The sequence below is a fragment of the Bos javanicus genome, chromosome X, assembly GCF_032452875.1.
Source record: "Bos javanicus breed banteng chromosome X, ARS-OSU_banteng_1.0, whole genome shotgun sequence".
Taxonomy (NCBI): Eukaryota; Metazoa; Chordata; class Mammalia; order Artiodactyla; family Bovidae; genus Bos; species Bos javanicus.
Genome location: NC_083897.1, coordinates 18374829 through 18391453, shown reverse-complemented (window position 1 = coordinate 18391453; position 16625 = coordinate 18374829). Strand labels below are relative to the sequence as shown.

Sequence of the window (16625 nt, the reverse complement as noted above, 5' to 3'; positions counted from 1 at the left end):
GCCAGGAATTTCCAGCAACCCCCTGGGGAGAGTTGCAGATTGATGAGAGTCCAGCCGGGACTCACAAGGGGGTGGAGGGAAGTGGGGGTGAAAGGAAACCCGCAGTCAGGCTGTCTGCCCAAGCCCAGGCTATAGGTCTCGTTTATCAGGCATTTGCTCTGTGTCAGGCTCTGGTTGTGCCATCTCTCCTACCTCATTCAACCTTCCAACCCAAGAGGTAGTTATTATACCTGGGCCTGTTTCTTTATGAGGAAACTAAGGCTGGGAGGGGGAAGTGACTTGCCCAAGGTCACCCAGCTAGGAAGCAACATAGCCCCAGTTCAAGCTTAGGTCTACTTCCAATGCCCAGGCATTTTAAAAACTCAGAATGTGGCTTAGACGTCAGCATTAAAATAGTTTGAAAATATAGTATTAGTCACTCAGTTGTACCCGACTCTTTGAGAGCCCATGGACTGTAGCTTTCCAGGCTGCTCTGTCCATGGAATTCTCCAGGCAAGAATACTGGAGTGGGTTGCCATTTCCTTCTCCAGGGGAACTTCCCGGCCTAGGGACTGAACCCAGGTCTCCTACATTACAGGCAGATTCTTTACCATCTGAGCCACCAGGGAAGTAGTTTAGGAGCTTCTAAAAGGTTCTATGAGCCCTGTTTCTCTGCCTAGTTTACTTTAGTTTTTGTATTCAAGAATTATGATTTTATGGGACTCCCTGGTGGTCCAGTGGTTAAGACTCAGCACTTTCACTGCTGTGGGCCTGGGTTCGATCCCTAGTCAGGAGACTAAAATCCTACAAAACTTGTGCCATGGCCAAAAAAAAAAAAAAAAAGGAATGGTTTTTAATAATAGCTCCCATTTATTGAGCACTTACATATCAGGAACTGTACTAAGCACTTTTACACTCCTTGGTTTCATTCACTCCTCACAACAACCCTAGGAAGTATTGTTGTTGTTGCTACTATCCTTATTTTACAAATGAGGAAAGCAACACTTAGAAAGCCCAGGGTTACTCAGCATGTAAAAACTGAGCACAGCTTTTTACCAGGTTTCTCTGACACATCAAAGCCACTTAGCTGCTAGAGTATTATCTCGCCTTGAGCCCTCTATGATATTATTTTGAAGAGTCTTTCCTCAGACTTTCTTCTCACCCTTTCCCTGTCCATATAAATCTCACCCATTTCTGTCCTGTAAGTGAGCTACGTCACTGTCTCCTCTATAATCTCCTCCCCAAGACCACTTATTATTCCCAATACCCAATCATCCTAGACATCCCAAGCATGTATCCATATAGGAGGAATCATAACTAGAACATTACTAGCACCAAATTTTTAGTCACCTTTATAGATAAGCTCATGGAATCTTCAGAAGACAAAGTAAAACCATAAATTCTTATATTTAGAAATAACAAATACTACTTAAAACTTGATTTTTTAAAAAAAATGCGTCCTAGTTTGATGATCGCTCACCAGCAAAATCTCTCAAATGAAGGGGAAAATCCCCCTTCCTGAAAATCAGTTTATTTTATAAACAATGATAAGGTGGCCCTTTTGAAAGTGTTGCTTAATTAGAGATTCAGAATTTAAACATACATTCTTAGTGATGTGTCCCAAATGACCATATCCCTTGAGAAGGACAATCCTTCCTATTTCTTTAATCTGCTCCTTCCCTCTGGTTTTGTAGCACAAACACCAGGGCAGCTGCCATTTTGTGCCGAGAATTTGTCTTTCCATTTTCCAAGGGAGCAAAGAACAAGGAATATCTCCCTTATCTCCCAATCCCCTGGATGGGGTCGTGCCCTTTGAGGACTTACTCTATTTCAGCCTCTACCTCTAGGCAGTCAGAAAAATAACTCTGAACCACCCAGAGAATGAGCACCTGCTTCAGTGACTGTCCCAACGTGAACACACTAATCCCCGGGTTTAGGAGAGGGTCACTTTCCATGCAAAATGGCCAGGCTCTTCTGCTGGGTTGGCCCTGCTGGTTTTAATAGCGCTGTCTTGATTTCTAACAGCTGGGGGCCACAGTTGTTCAGTTCTTATTGTGAGCTAGTGCATGGCTCAAACAATGTAGGATTCTTCATGAGGAGTCTGAGAGAATGCCAGATGGTAGTATTAGGGGAAACCAGGTCAGTTCCTTTCTCCAACATCTCAAGCTAGTGCCTTTGACCAGGAACCAAGAACATCCCAGCCCCACTGCTTTCTTAATGTTCACCACGTGGGATTTTTTTTAAAGTGAGTACTAAAATGTTTCTGGAAGCTCAACTTTTATGAGGGCACCAGGGTTGCCCAGCAAGTTATTTAGAACATGGAGCCAACGTGAAGACCCTTTCAGCGGTCTGTTCCCTTCCCCCTCCCATCCAAGCCCTGCGCATAGCTTCACAAACATCCAGGCCTGGTAAACATACCCCAGCATTCCTTTTAAAAACATGATGAAATCAGAAAGAGACACAATCTCTGTCCTCGGGGTGGAAGTAGGACCATGTGATTCCCCACTTCTGTAACAAATGAAAGAGTTTGAGAAAGTGCGGTACCTTTTTTCCAGTCATAGAGATCTTGAGGGTTGATCTAGCAGGCCATTCTTCAGAGTTGGGGTTGCCATATTTGGTGGCTTTTTACAGAAGCTTTGCCCATTTCCTTTGTCAAAAATAGATGGGGAAGGCCTGAATATACAGCGTGTCCTAAGGTGCATTATACTCTGGGTCACCATGCAGCTCATGGAATAAATGTGTTCCACTGAAATCAGGAATGACAGCTTGGTTTTAAGAAGTCAAAACTACAAGGAGTGATCAGTGACCTTGAATTATCTTCTCTGAGCACTTCTGAATTTCTGTCTCTCATTTATTGCTTTTTTTCTCGATTCCCTCTGTTTGAAAAGCTATTAATTTCCTCACCTTCCCATCTGTCATCACCCCATAAATAATCTATGCCTCTTTTTGTGATGTCCTCTTTATCAGACACGTGCCCTGTATTACTTTCCTAGCACCAGCAAATACTAGAGAGAAAACTCTGGGAGCTCCATGCTTATGGCAGATGCTTCCAATCCTGTTTTTGCCACTTACTAGCTTTGTGTCTTTAGTGAGTTCCCTAATGTATCTGATGCTCAACTTCTTCTGTAAAATGGGGCTATTACTAAGAGTACCTCCCACACGGGGTTGCTGTGAGGATTCAGTGAGATATTGCAAGTAAAGCCCCTTAGCACAGTGTCTCAGTAAATGTTTGTTTCCTTCCTTCCTTCTTCAGAGGAATTTCAGTTTCTCCACCAGATAGCTGCCTCTAATGAACAGCCTTGGGTGGACTCAGTTTCTTTGTTCCCATAAGTAAGGAATGCAAAGAAAACTTTAAAAAGTGACAGTGGAAACACAAATGACACCTTCAGCTGCTGTCTAACAGGTCTGCCATCTTCAGCCTGTGAATACTCTGTTGTTCCTCTTGTCATTTTCAAACCTCGAGCTGTTCTGGAGAGTTTGGTCTCTGCCCCTCACTGCCATTTGCCCTCTTAGAGCTTCTCTCAGCTTTTTGCAGCTGTGGGAAGTTGCTCCCAGAGGCCCTCTGTTCCTTTTGTTTGCTCTGCTCCCTTGGCTGAGTTTGAGAGTCATTTCTTCTCCCTCTCCTAAACAACGCGGCCGCCAGCACTGACGCAGAATTCACCACGTATCTTGAAGCAGTGGTCCATAGGTCAAGTCACTGCAGGACTTTCCCTTCCTTGCCACAATGATTTGCTCACTGTAGTATCTTCCAATTTTGTATCTGGTGTAAAGGCGGAGAGAAACCGGGCAGGCTCCTGGGAAGGCCCAAGGCCTAGAGTCTCCACCCTTCTGGGCCCCCATTTCCACAGTTTTAACATGTGATGTTTGCCTTTGAGGACCTTACAGGATTGCTGCAAGGATCAACGGAGATAACGAGAGAACACGCTCTATGGGAGGGGTGTCTCTATACACAGAAAAGATAGCCAAATTAAAGAAAAAAGCAGAGATTTATTGCCATATGTGACTCATATATATTGAAACAAACTTCCAAAAATCCTAGGATTCTGTACTTGCTTAGAACATTGCAAAGAAGCACCAAAAGGTGGGGGGAGGTTTTCCCCCAACTCCTTTCTAGGTTAAATAGAGAATATTTAGACTTTTGAGCACTTGTCCTATAGCTATGATGCTGGTTCCAAGGAGCAGAGCCCCAACCCTTCCATTCAGTGCAAAAGTTTGTAAAGAGAACCCCCAGTGTGAGACTTTCAGAGGTTATGCTGCTTGAAAGGGCCAAGTCAGCCCCCCGTCATTTAGAGCTGGACAGCAAGCCCCATTCTGATGGCTACATTGTGACTGACCCTCCCTTCTCTCCTAGCACCTTATCCTTGTCACTGCCACCAATATCAGCAAGGGCCAGTCACAACAAAAACCTGGCTAAAGACTCAGGTCCCTGTGAGGCCGTATTGTGTAGTCCTGTATATATCAGGAAGATGTATATAAATAACTGCATACTCGTGTGTGTGTGTGTGTGTGTGTGTTCTCTCCTGCCTATCTTCATAATATATGCACTAATTATGACCACATTATGATACATGATTAAGAACACATTATGAATTATGATCATATATTACAAACACACACATGGGAACACACACGCGGCATTTGGTGATAGAGCCTTCAAGACACTGTAGTCTAGCCTCCCACACAGGACAGGAATTCCCTTTCCAGCCATCCTAAGTGACCACCCAGACTCTACCGGAAGGCCTGCAGAGAACCAAGGAAGCTTAGTTCTACAGCAGACTTCTCTGTGCATTTTTGGCCAACTTTTAAAGTTAGAAAAAGCCTTCCTGATATTACACTAAAATCTCCCTCCCTCCTTCCACTCTCTTGCAGGCATCCAGTACCATCAGCAGCTTTAGACAGTACCTTTAGACAGGCTACTTTCTTTCTAACTTCCTGTCTCCATTCCTGGTTAGTTATCATCTTCCTAATCCCAAGTGGAATTTAATGTTGTAACAAGACAAAGAGTCAGAACGTTCATCCTTTCAAACTCTTATCTCAGGAAGGAGGCATGTGTGTCTGTTCAATTTGTTGGAAAAATATATTTATTAGTTTCCTAAGGCTGCTGAAGACTCTTGAGAGTCCCTTGGACTGCAAAGAGATCCAAACAGTCCATTCTAAAGGAGATCAGTCCTGGGTGTTCTTTGGAAGGAATGATGCTGAAGCTGAAACTCCATTACTTTGGCCACCTCATGCGAAGAGTTGACTCATTGGAAAAGACTGATGCTGGGAGGGATTGGGGGCAGGAGGAGAAGGGGACGACAGAGGATGAGATGGCTGGATGGCATCACCGACTCGATGGACGTGAGTCTGAGTGAACTCCGGGAGTTGGTGATGGACAGGGAGGCCTGGCATGCTGCGATTCATGGGGTCGCAAAGAGTCGGATACGACTGAGCGACTGAACTGAACTGAACTGAAGGCTGCTGTACAAAGTAGCCCAAACTGGGAGGCTTAAAACAATAAAAGTATATTCTCTCACAGTTCTGGAAGCTAGAAGTCCAAGATCAAAATGTCATCAGGGCCATGCTCTCTCTCTGATGGCTCTAGGAGATGATCCTTCATTGCCTCTTTTAGTTTCTGATGTTTGATGAAAATCCTAAGCCTTCTTTGGCTTGTAAATGATCGCTCCAGTCACATGGCTGTCTTCTCCCTGTGACTTCACATCATCTTCCCTCTGTGTCCAAATTTCCCCTTTTAGTAAGAGCATCAGTCATTGGATTAAAGCCCGCCCTAATGATCTCTTAATTTCATTATCTCTGTAAAGACCCTATTTCCAAATAAGGTTACATTCTGGGGTATCAAGGGTGAGGACTTCAACATATGTTTATGAGGGGACATAATTCCACATGTATATGTGTATATATATATACACACATATACATTTATAGCTAAATGATGTAAGTTCAACAGCTTGGCCCTTGAGAAATATTTTAGAAAAGAGGCCTTTGTTCTTAGTTAAGGGGAAGATAGATTTTCAGGAGTAGAGGCCCTCCTCTTTTTGTTGTTAATATATATTTTAATAGTATTATATATCACATATGTATATATTATCAGATATAATAATATAATAGGTTAGCCTAACATTATTTATATTCTATATATTTACTTTTAAATATATATACATTATAATAGACAGATGATGAACACAGGTTCAACGTATCATGTATCTATTTTAACAAAAGACTAATTGCATAGAGAAGGTACCAAGCCAACACTCTGCCTTAAGTATTTTGACATTGCGGGGATAAGGACCTATCATAGCAAAAGTCAAATTTTTGTTATAGAAAAGTTGCAGATGGCAGAGATGGAGAGTGATATCTACCAGGGAAATACAATAGCATATGCAGAGATGGGGTCAACTTCAAAGCATTCTAGGGGAGCACTCAGGCTGGGGGCACGAAACAAAACCTGGAGTTGGCCTGGATCTCTCTCAGTCTGGAGTTGGTGGAGTGGATTGAGCAAGTCTGGCCCAGAGTGAGCCAAGGGTCAGCTTGCACCAGGGGAGGCTTAATCCATCTTGCCTCTGATTTTTCAGGAACCTCTGGTGCATTTTGATTTCCACCTCTGTGCTCAGAACTGACAGTGGACACGTAGATGAGCTCTGAGCAGGAACAGACATCCAGCCCATGTTTTGGTTCCTCCTTGTAGCTAAGGGAATCCATCCACGGGCAACTTAGGAGATCTGTGTCCACTGGCTTCAGTCAACCCAGTGGTTCCAGGAAGCCCCTTCTAGGCACCCAGCACTCTTCAGTACCTTGTGGACCTGGGACTCTCGGTTCTGATGATACTGTGTCTCTCAGTTGCCTGACTTGGTCTGGGTGGTCTTAAGAATTTCTTCTCTCCTCCCATGTAAAGCCAAACCAGAGAAAGTTGTACCTATCTTCTGTGTAGAGGTTGACTTCATTCACTTATCTGATACCATCAGAGTGGGGGTAGCCTGTGAATCTCCCATTGCATCTAGGCATGCTGACACTTGTTGTGCTTGGTTGCTTGATAGCAGGAAGGAGGGTAGTGACCTGGGTTGGGGAGTTACTGCATGGAGTGCTGGCTCCGTTTCGAGTGGCTGTTTAGGAGCTAATTGAGAGGGCAGTGGGTACATTTGGCCTGAGCCGACATACAGTCCTTGGCATCAGTGAGCTCAGTATACAGGCAGGTGGGTTAGTGGGCAGGACTCTTGATGTGGGCCCTACACTTTCTACCAAGAAAATTTTCACTGTTGCCCCAGGACTTCAAGGAGGAGTTTGGGGAATGAGTGGAGGAGAGATTTAGCCAGTAACAAGGTTCAGGCCTTTAGGGGTTGGATAAGGAGGCACAGGGGAAAATGGTAATTTCTGGTGGTTCCTTCATTCTTTTATTCAATAACTATGTACTGAGTACTTACCATGTACCAAACACTATAGTAGATCAAGACTCAGCTCCCTAAGGAATTTACAGCCCAAGGATTAAGGGATGGGAAAAAATAGTAAGGATCATGGCAACAGCAGGAAATAGATTTGGGTTTTCCTTTCTTCTTAATGTGTGTGTCTGTGTATTCGTCCATCTGTCCATCTGTGTGTGCCTGTATATGTGTGTGAGAGAAAGATAGAGGGAGAGAAGGATTTGCTTTTCCAACAATGTCCTGGCCTCAGGGTAATGCCTCTACCTATTCCAATATGCAGGCAAGCCTCCCAAGCTATAGGCTCCCTAACAATGGGCAACAGCTTTCCTACCAAAGAAACCTTTTCTAAAACCTTTCTCCCTCTCGGGAGTCAAGGGATGGTGAATGGCCTCAGTCAGGGTGTACACATATGGACCAAGTGGCCACATTCTGGGTGGGGGCATACACAAGGTAGCTTTGGATTTGGGAGAGCCACACATTAGTCAAGTCAGGTAAAAATCAGCCAAACAGTCTGTAAAGTAAACTGTGGTTTGATTTGGACTTAAGCCATCCTTCAGCTGGGGCCGTAGACGTGCACCTCACTTTAAGAAACCTGTACCCAAAAATCCCAATTTTGAAAGGGAGAGAGGAATGTGCCTGACCATTTTTGAAAGCCACCTAGAGCCCTTGTTTATTGACACAGGTGTATCAAAGAGGTGGTGAAGCCCTTGAAGGAGCGTCTGATTCAGTCCTCTGCCTTCTGATGGTAACACCCGGAAGTCATCTTGGGCGAAGGAGCCTTTCTCTGGTTTGGGTAGCCTTCCAGAGATGACTAATGGGTTAAAAAGGCAGCCATGCTGCTGTGGACTTGCAACCTCTGCCCAGACACAAACTTACCTTGTCTTTTGAAATGAGAAGGGACTCTGGGGCTTTGTGGCAAAGGGTGTCATTTTCTGAAAAATCAAACTCAAATAAATTATTAAATTAACACATGAACTGGATTAAGGGCACGCATTTGGGATTTTCCTTACATTTTATGAAAATTATGAACTACATCCCTTCGTTCAACTCTAAAAACTGAACTAACTCAGCTTCTCTTCATGAAAGGGAACGGGTTCCCATAACCTGATATTTGCCATTTCCACCAAAGTACAGCTTTCTATATTTATTTGGAAATGCTTATGTTCAGTCAGGGTATGGTTTACCCTTATTATGACTTGATTTCACATCAGACTCTTCACCTTTTAGTAACCAAATTTATGACCCAGAGAAAACTTCTCTCTCTTACAAGGAGCTTGGATTCTTACTTATTTCGCAACCTTTATTTGTGCATGAGATGAACCATGACATTTAAACTATGCTTGATAGCTTAACAGATTATAAGAACAAAACCAGATGGCCCAAACAAAAATAATGCTTTGATTGCCTTCAAATTCAATGTCAAAAATTAAAAACAGCTTTCAAAAAGCCTTGCCTTTTTTTTTTTTTCCAGAAATGACTTTGGATCATATATATGTATATAGACTTTTCTGCTCCCCCCAAAACTAAAAGTATGAAACTAAAAATTTAACAATGATTATTTTGAGATCAAAGAGTACTTTCTGTTTTTTCTATATCTCCCAATTTTTCTACAGTTTTTTCCCTCCACTGTTTCCACCTCTAGAATCAGAGGGGGAAAAAACCACTTTTAATGATTAGTTTAATTTGAATGAAATCTTTCCTAGGGTTGAGTCAAGGTGTTTTCCTTGGTTGAGAGAATGGACATTGTTAAGCATTAGCAGTTCATAATTCTTATTCCTCACCAAACAATGAATAATGTGTGGTTACTTTAACAGCTTGTTTCATGAGGCTGAAAAACGAAACTGGGCCCAGATTTCTTTAGAATGAATGTAAATTCTACAAAAACAGTAATTTAATTTTCTAACTCACCTTAATGAGCCTTCAACATCATTAATATAATAACAATCCTCACTTTCTTTGAGAGCAGCAAACCAAGTAATTCTTTAAAACTAGGCCTCAATTTTAAAAGGCCCCCAAACTTTGACATAGTTGGCTGGGCAAAGTCAACAACATGTGACTATTTGAATTTCTAAGCTAAAGGGTCCACAGAGTGCTAGGATTCTTCTGTTTTTATTTTTTAGAAGGATTTTTATTCCAACTCAGATTCATTTTTCTTCAAATCAGCTGCAAGAGCGTGAACGAACTTTGCTGCAAATCAATGCCCTGACAGTTATATTTCCCTGAGATAATTGCATACTGCTTTGGAGTTTCCTTTTCCCCTCTGTTTCCTTTTGTTTTGACAACAAGATTCTGGGAAAACAATATACAAGCGATAACTCTGCTGTCATGAGCATACTGAATTTTAAAAATAAATAACTGTCGACCCCAAAAGCTTCCAGGAGCCTATGGAGTGAATTCTTTTTCCAAACTGTTCTCAAACCAGATGTGGAAATGTTTAGCTAATTCCCCTCCCCATTCCCCATGCAAAGAGTTCATATGTGTCTTTAATGACATCAGAGGCGATGGGGAGGCAAAAATCCTGTCTGCTTTCAAGGAGATTTGTGTTACACATCTCCATTTGCTCACCAACATCACAAGACTAAGTTGGACTTCAGCTTTTGTCTCTCTTAAAAAATATCTTCTTTTCCATGAGATTAAAAACGCTCTGTGTTTAGACCAATATTCAATCTCTTTCTTGTAAGACATTAAGAAACAGAGTTCATATTCCCAGAATGAAACGTTTCATGTGTTTTTTTTTAATAATGTAAAGGATGTATTAAGATTTAGGCTTATTAGGGAATTTTTTTAAAAGGGGAAAGGAGGAAAACTCTTTTAAAAGAACTGATGGAAACTGTGTATGCATAAACCACATTTAGAAAAACAGAAAGCTACTGTACTCTATAGCTGCAAGGAAAGCAAACATTTTGCATCCACGTGTCATTAGCAGCTCTGGATTTACTGGCCTCTCTATAGCTCAGTTCAGGACTGTAGGTACCAATAGCTGAGCCCTGTTTGGTTATACAAATGCATGGAAGCTCAGATTCTGGGATGTCACAGGGATAATCTTGCAGTTTTTCTAACAGTCCAACCTCCTCCAAGAAGCCAGGGTGAATGTTCCCCCCTCTGCAGTTATTTCTTCCCCAAATCTTAACTCCCTTAGCTCCTGGGATGCTGTGCACAGACCCAACTATGGCTAAAAATAGCTCTAATTTGGCAACTCCACACAGCCCTCTCTTCTTGCACCCCCTTCGCATCTTTAGCCCTTCAGCCCTCTTTTTCCTCTGCTCCCCCTCACCCTATAATCAAAGCCCACCCTCTCCCTCCCCAGTCAAGTCCAAGATCCCATTCTACCAGCACATCTCAGCTGGATATTAGAAAAGGCTGCTGACTTGATGAATTCACACTGTGTTGTGAATGAGTTATAACCTTCCCTTAACTCACACCCACACTCCCACACACACACCCTCTAACTTCCCTGGGAATTGCAGGCATTAGGGAAGGGAGGCTGCCCAGTTCTGATGACCTGTGCTCAGCAAAACGGAGCAACTCCCCAAGAGTGGCATTAAGCTAAGCCTTAGCAAGTTCATTAGCAAGTGCCTTCTGCTCTCTCCTGGTGTCCCAACTCCTCTCTCTCACCTTAGAGAGGCAGCCATTTTTTTCCTTTGGTCATGCATAGTTTATGGGATCTTAGTTCCCCAACCAGAGATTGAACCAGCACCCCCTGCATTGGAGGCACAGAGTCTTAATCTCTGGACCGCCAGGAAAGTCCCTAGAAATGCAGTCTTAAACACAGGTCCACTAACTTCATTTTTCAGTTTTATCTGAGCCCAAGCTATGTTGTCACACACATTTATTGCTCCAATCTTGTGGCAATCTTGTGGTTACAAGAAAATCAGAGGAAACAAATTCTGTCCTATGCTCAATAAGCTCCCAAACTCAGTGATGTTTACTAAACCCCTTCCTTCAAGACGGATTCAGTGAATGTAATTCAAAAAGTTAATGTTGGGGGTGAGAGTGAGGTAGTCTAAAATGATTGGTTGGGGGGCAACTGTAATGTTTCTCAGACAATCTGGGCTTTTTATAATTCTCTTTGGATTAACCATGAGAAGGAAGAGAAGGGAAGATAGAAAAGATGCTCGAGGGAAGGAGAAGAAGTGGATGGCTAACTCTCTGAATGAGAACACGGCCTTAAACCTGGTCTCAGTTTGGGGGTTTGAACAACAAAACTGGAGTGGAAGGATTGTTTCCCTGGCCTATTCCAGAAAGTACTTAAAAGGAAGGTTTTTGTTCAGGGCAAATAGGTCCAGACTGTGAGATGACATAGGAAGGAGGAAAGGAAGGAGGAAAGAGGGAGAGAGAGAGAGAGAGAAGGATACTCCTAAAGAGCTCAGGACAAGGTGGTCTTCCTGAGACCAAGACAGTAGTGCAGCAGTCATGGCGTGATGACCTCAGCTTCCAGAAGCAAACTCAGCAAATGCACACCATTCTGGAGCAAGTAGCTTGTTTATTTAGCTGTTGAGTCATTATCCAGGAGCAGCTGGCATCAGAATTTACTTGCTTTTTGTTGTTGCTGTGGTCATCACCATTGTATTTTGTTTGGTTGCTTTTTTGGAGGGGTAAGAGGGTTGAGTTTTCGGTTTGTTGCGGCTGTTTTTTTTTGTTCGTTTTTTTCTTTTTTTGCTTTGTGGAAAACAAACCAAAAAATAGTCTTAAGAGAGACATTTCAGAACAAAGAGGAAAGGAAGGAGCCGGGTAAACCTCTTAGGCTTCTCTTTACACCTCAATATCCTCAAGAGAATGAGGAGTCAGTAACAAGGGAGGGAAAGACAGGGGCACCAATCAGATCAAGTGCTGACATAAAAACAAAACTTCCCATCCAGGCCACAGCACCTGGCTAGTGGGCTCCTCTGCCATTAAAGAAAACAGCAAATTCATCAGCATCATAGGAAAAGAAAGAGCTGCATTTTTGCAACTGAGAAAGAGGGGAAGAAAGAACTGTCTTGGTATGCTTTCTATTTAGCACAGTGCTGGGCACATAGTAGACACTCAATAGATCAAATGAGTTCATTTACTCAAGGATTACTTAACTTACCAAGGAGCAAAAGTAAAACCCTGCATAGACATTTCCTTTGAAATTTTAGGCACTTTTCTATTTGATTTATTCTATTTTCACTTTTAAAATTAAAGCTGAGTTGAACAAAATGTGATGATATTCCTGTTCCTTCCTTCTTTCTTCATGTGTACCCCTTCTGAAGCAGAGCTTTAGACACTTGTTCTGAGCATGACTCCGTTTTGCTCTTTATTACTCTGCCTGTCACTCTTTAGGAGGTAAAGGCAATAGGACTGGGAAATGGCTACAAAGCTTCCTATTGGAAAAGAAAATAAATTTAAAAGACCAGTGAAAATAAAAGCATGTCAAGCAAAGCATATGACTCCATGAGGTGCAAGCCATGGCCACAAAGAACACCTTAAGAGATGCCTTGACAATCAATGGGTAAAGTGCAAACCCATGACTTGCTTTTTCAATACAGGACTTTTTGGTAGTTTTCATGTGTAATATGAATGGGGAAATGTCCAAATAAAAACCATAATGTTTTTATTTCTGCAATTTCACTATTTTATAAGGTGTCTTGAGGAATATATTAGGGAATCTGTTGGTTATAATGGCCTATGATGCTACTGCTGGCATTTTTATTTATATATATGCTGCTAAGTCACTTCAGTCGTGTCTAACTCTGTGCGACCCCAGAGACGGCAGCCCACAAGACTCCCCGTCCCTGGGATTCTCCAGGCAAGAACACTGGAGTGGGTTGCCATTTCCTTCTCCAAAGCATGAAAGTAAAAAGTGAAAGTGAAGTCGCTCAGTCATGTCCAACTCCCAGCGACCCTATGGACTGCAGCCTACCAGGCTCCTCCGTCCATGGGATTTTCCAGGCAAGAGTACTGGAGTGGGGTGCCGTTGCCTTCTCCGTTATATATATATATATATATATATATATATTTTATTGAAGTATAGTTGACTTGCAATGTTTCAGGTGCATAGCAAGGTGATTCAGTTATACAAATACACATATATTATTTTTGAAATTATTTTCCATCATAGGTTATTATAAGATATTGACTATAGTTGCCTAAGCTCTACAATAAGTGTTTGTTGCTTGTTGCATATCTATTTTTTAATTAGAAATCTAGCCTTCTATTCATATTAAGTCAAATAAGTGGAATCAAGATGGCATCATTTTTTTAGTTAGGCAATTCATAAGTTTTCTAAAATATATATATTGTACATACTTATACATATGTATAGAAAATTTTTTCTACTACACTTGATAAAGGCTTGAGAAAGAACATCAAAAAAAAGAAGAGATGCAGAAATTGGAGAATGTAAACTAAATGAAATGAGAGTACTGGATATGAAATAGAAAAAGTGAAACTAACTAGATAAAAGTAAAAGGTCATCATATGGCCCAGTTGTTTTTAAACATGGCTGCTGATTAGAAACATATCTGGAGCTCTGAAGAAAAAAGCAATACCTGAACATTTGTATTTTCAAAAAATTTCAAGATAATTCTGACATGCATCCAGACTTTAAAAAGTGACTATAGGTTTTTGTATTAGATCCCACTTTTGGTGATATAGAGTTATATTATTTTTCTGTTGACCAATCATGATACAATGGTATTAACTGAGTAATAGTTACATAATCACAAGAGTAAAAGATGTTTATTAATTTTCACAATCAATAGCCACTGCTGGCATTTTCAAAGCATTCATTTGATCACTTTACATAAGCCACTTGTTTGTCGGAAATAAACCACAATTTCTTGCTGGGTTTTCATTTAATTAAATTTGTTGCTAACCAAAAGAAGGCAATAGAGAAGAGTTCATTAGTATGGTATAGGGGAGGACATTGGGGCCTTCAGGAGGAAAGTGCTGTCAGCTTGAATTAAACTGTTATTTTCTGTCACCTTATTTAATGTTTGGCATGAAAACAATTTTGTTTTCTTTTTTGTTGGGGTTGCACACAAAGGAATGCCACTGCTAATCAGTGTAGACTTTCATTGTATATGTGAGGGAGTTTTATACCCAAACAACATGGTAAAGTCGTTTAAAGAAATCATTGTAGTTATCTAGAAACCCATGAGTTCCAACAATGAAATAAAAATTCAGTTCTCTTTCACAAAGATATTTTCCTTTGCTTCTTTTTTTTTTTCAGTTTTATTGAGGTATAATAGACAAATAAAATTGGAAGAGATTTAAAGTGTACAATGTGCTGATTTGACATACATTGACGTTGTGAAAGAATTCCCCCTATTGAGTTAATTAAACATGTCCCTCACCTCACATGTTTAACTTTTTTTCTTTTCAGTGAGAACGTTTAAGTTCTACTCTCTTCACATTTTTTTTTCAATGCTTTAGGAATGGCCTCTTTTTTTTTTTTTTTTGGCTGCACTGCGTGGCATACGGGATCTTAGTTCCTGGACCAGGAATAGAACCTGTGTCTCCTGCAGTGGATGCAAGGAGTCTTAACCACTGGACCACCAAGGAAGTCCTGGCCTTTTGTGTTTTTTTTTTTTTCAAATGGTCATGTTTGAACTTACCATAAGAAATATAATGATTTGCCTTTTGTGTTTTTGTGTGCTCTAGAACTCCTCACGGGATAGCTTCCTGTTTCCTGAGAGTCGTTACCTGATAAGCTGCCAGAATGAAAGTTTTCGAGCTGATAAGAGAGCTGATCATCCTCACCTCTGTGTTTTCAGCCTGTTCCGGACAAAATCCAGTGACTGTACTGTGCTCCACAGACTGGTTCATGGTCACGGTACACCCCTTCATGTTGAACAACGAAGTGTATGTCCACTTCCATGAGTTACACTTGGGCCTGGGTTGCCCTGCCAACCATGTTCAGCCACATGCCTACCAATTCACCTACCGTGTGACAGAATGTGGTATCAGGGCCAAGGCTGTCTCTCAGGACATGGTTCTCTACAGCTCCGAGATATACTACATTTCCAAGCATACCTCATCTAAGTATGTGATTCCAGTGTCATGTACTGCCCCGCTATGTTCCCCATGGCTCACGACGTCCTGCTCCAGGAACTTAGCCCCCAACGGAGGGGTCACAACCCGGAATGGCGAGACATGCTATGAAGTGTTCACCTTGTCACAGTCCAGCCAAAGGCCCAACTGCTATTGTCTGTCTTGTGTCTACAATGAAAGAGGGCAGAGTCGAGCCCCACGTCACTAAGTAGACAAATAGAAGCTCTTATGACCCTCCTATGTGTGTTTTTGAGGAAAAACAACTCATGGTGATTTCATGAATAAGCTTTAAAAAAAAATTCTTTTTGTATATTTTTAGGGAAAAATAAAATCCTGCTGGCATAGAAATATCAGTTGGGCATTTTTATTTCATAAACACATACAAAGCTTTTACTATGTGCCAGACACTCTTCTAAGTGCTTTACAAATCTGAGTGCCTGATCCCTTCTCTAAGATGACTTCTCTCTCCTTTAAGGGCCCCCAGTGAATCCCTCCATCTGTCTACGCATGTCCCTGAAACTACACCACCCAACTCAGCATTTAGCCACATTCCTTCTTAGTTCGATCTATCACTTTTCTGTATCACTTTTTGTCCATGGAAGGCAGAATTCATACTAGTGGTTTATAAACCACCAGTGGTTCTAGGAATCACTCAACTCACATCCCACCAACTAGAAGGCATACTCCTGAGGCCATACACTCATAGTACTCTGAAAAGTTGCCCAGCTTATGTGATCAGAAATTTTTCAGCCAAGCCTGGCTATCCATTACGGTTCTCAAAGACTTGCAAAGGGAAGGTACATCAGTTTATTCAACAGTGAGTTCTCTGGGTCTCTTTCATAAGTGCACTAATCCCATTCATGAAGACTCAATTCTCATGACCTAATTATCTTCCAAGGGCCCCACCTCCTAATACTATCACATTGGGGGTTAGGATTTCAGCATACAAATTAGGCAGGGGGAACAAATACCCAGTATATCGCAGTCATGGCCATCAAAGAAACACAGCTGTTCATTTAAAAATCTCCTGTCCCTTCTTGAGGAAAACTAGGTAACAACCCCTGAAAACAATGTGTTCATTCAACAAACATTTAGCACCCTCATCCTATGTTCCAGGTATTATGTTAGATGCTGAGCATGCATTGGTGAATAAGACTAACATGGTCTAATCAAGAGAAGACAAGTAAACAAGCCTAGGTAGCTAGAAGCTATTCT

At 41.6% G+C, this 16625-nt stretch overlaps 1 protein-coding gene and 1 non-coding gene across 3 annotated transcripts in view; both read left to right on the top strand.

Moving 5' to 3' along the window:
* PLAC1 (placenta enriched 1) overlaps positions 1 to 15760 on the top strand; it is a 36709-nt gene extending 20949 nt beyond the window's left edge. For both annotated transcript variants that reach the window (XM_061409532.1, XM_061409533.1), the window contains one exon: positions 15021 to 15760. In XM_061409532.1, coding sequence (XP_061265516.1) covers positions 15079 to 15618 — 540 coding nt within the window. In that variant the 5' untranslated portion in view covers positions 15021 to 15078 and the 3' untranslated portion in view covers positions 15619 to 15760. The remainder of the gene's footprint in view (positions 1 to 15020) is intronic.
* Positions 702 to 775, top strand: TRNAE-UUC (transfer RNA glutamic acid (anticodon UUC)). Its single transcript has one exon. It is a non-coding gene; the product is annotated as a tRNA-Glu (tRNA).
* Positions 15761 to 16625: the final 865 nt, after the last annotated feature.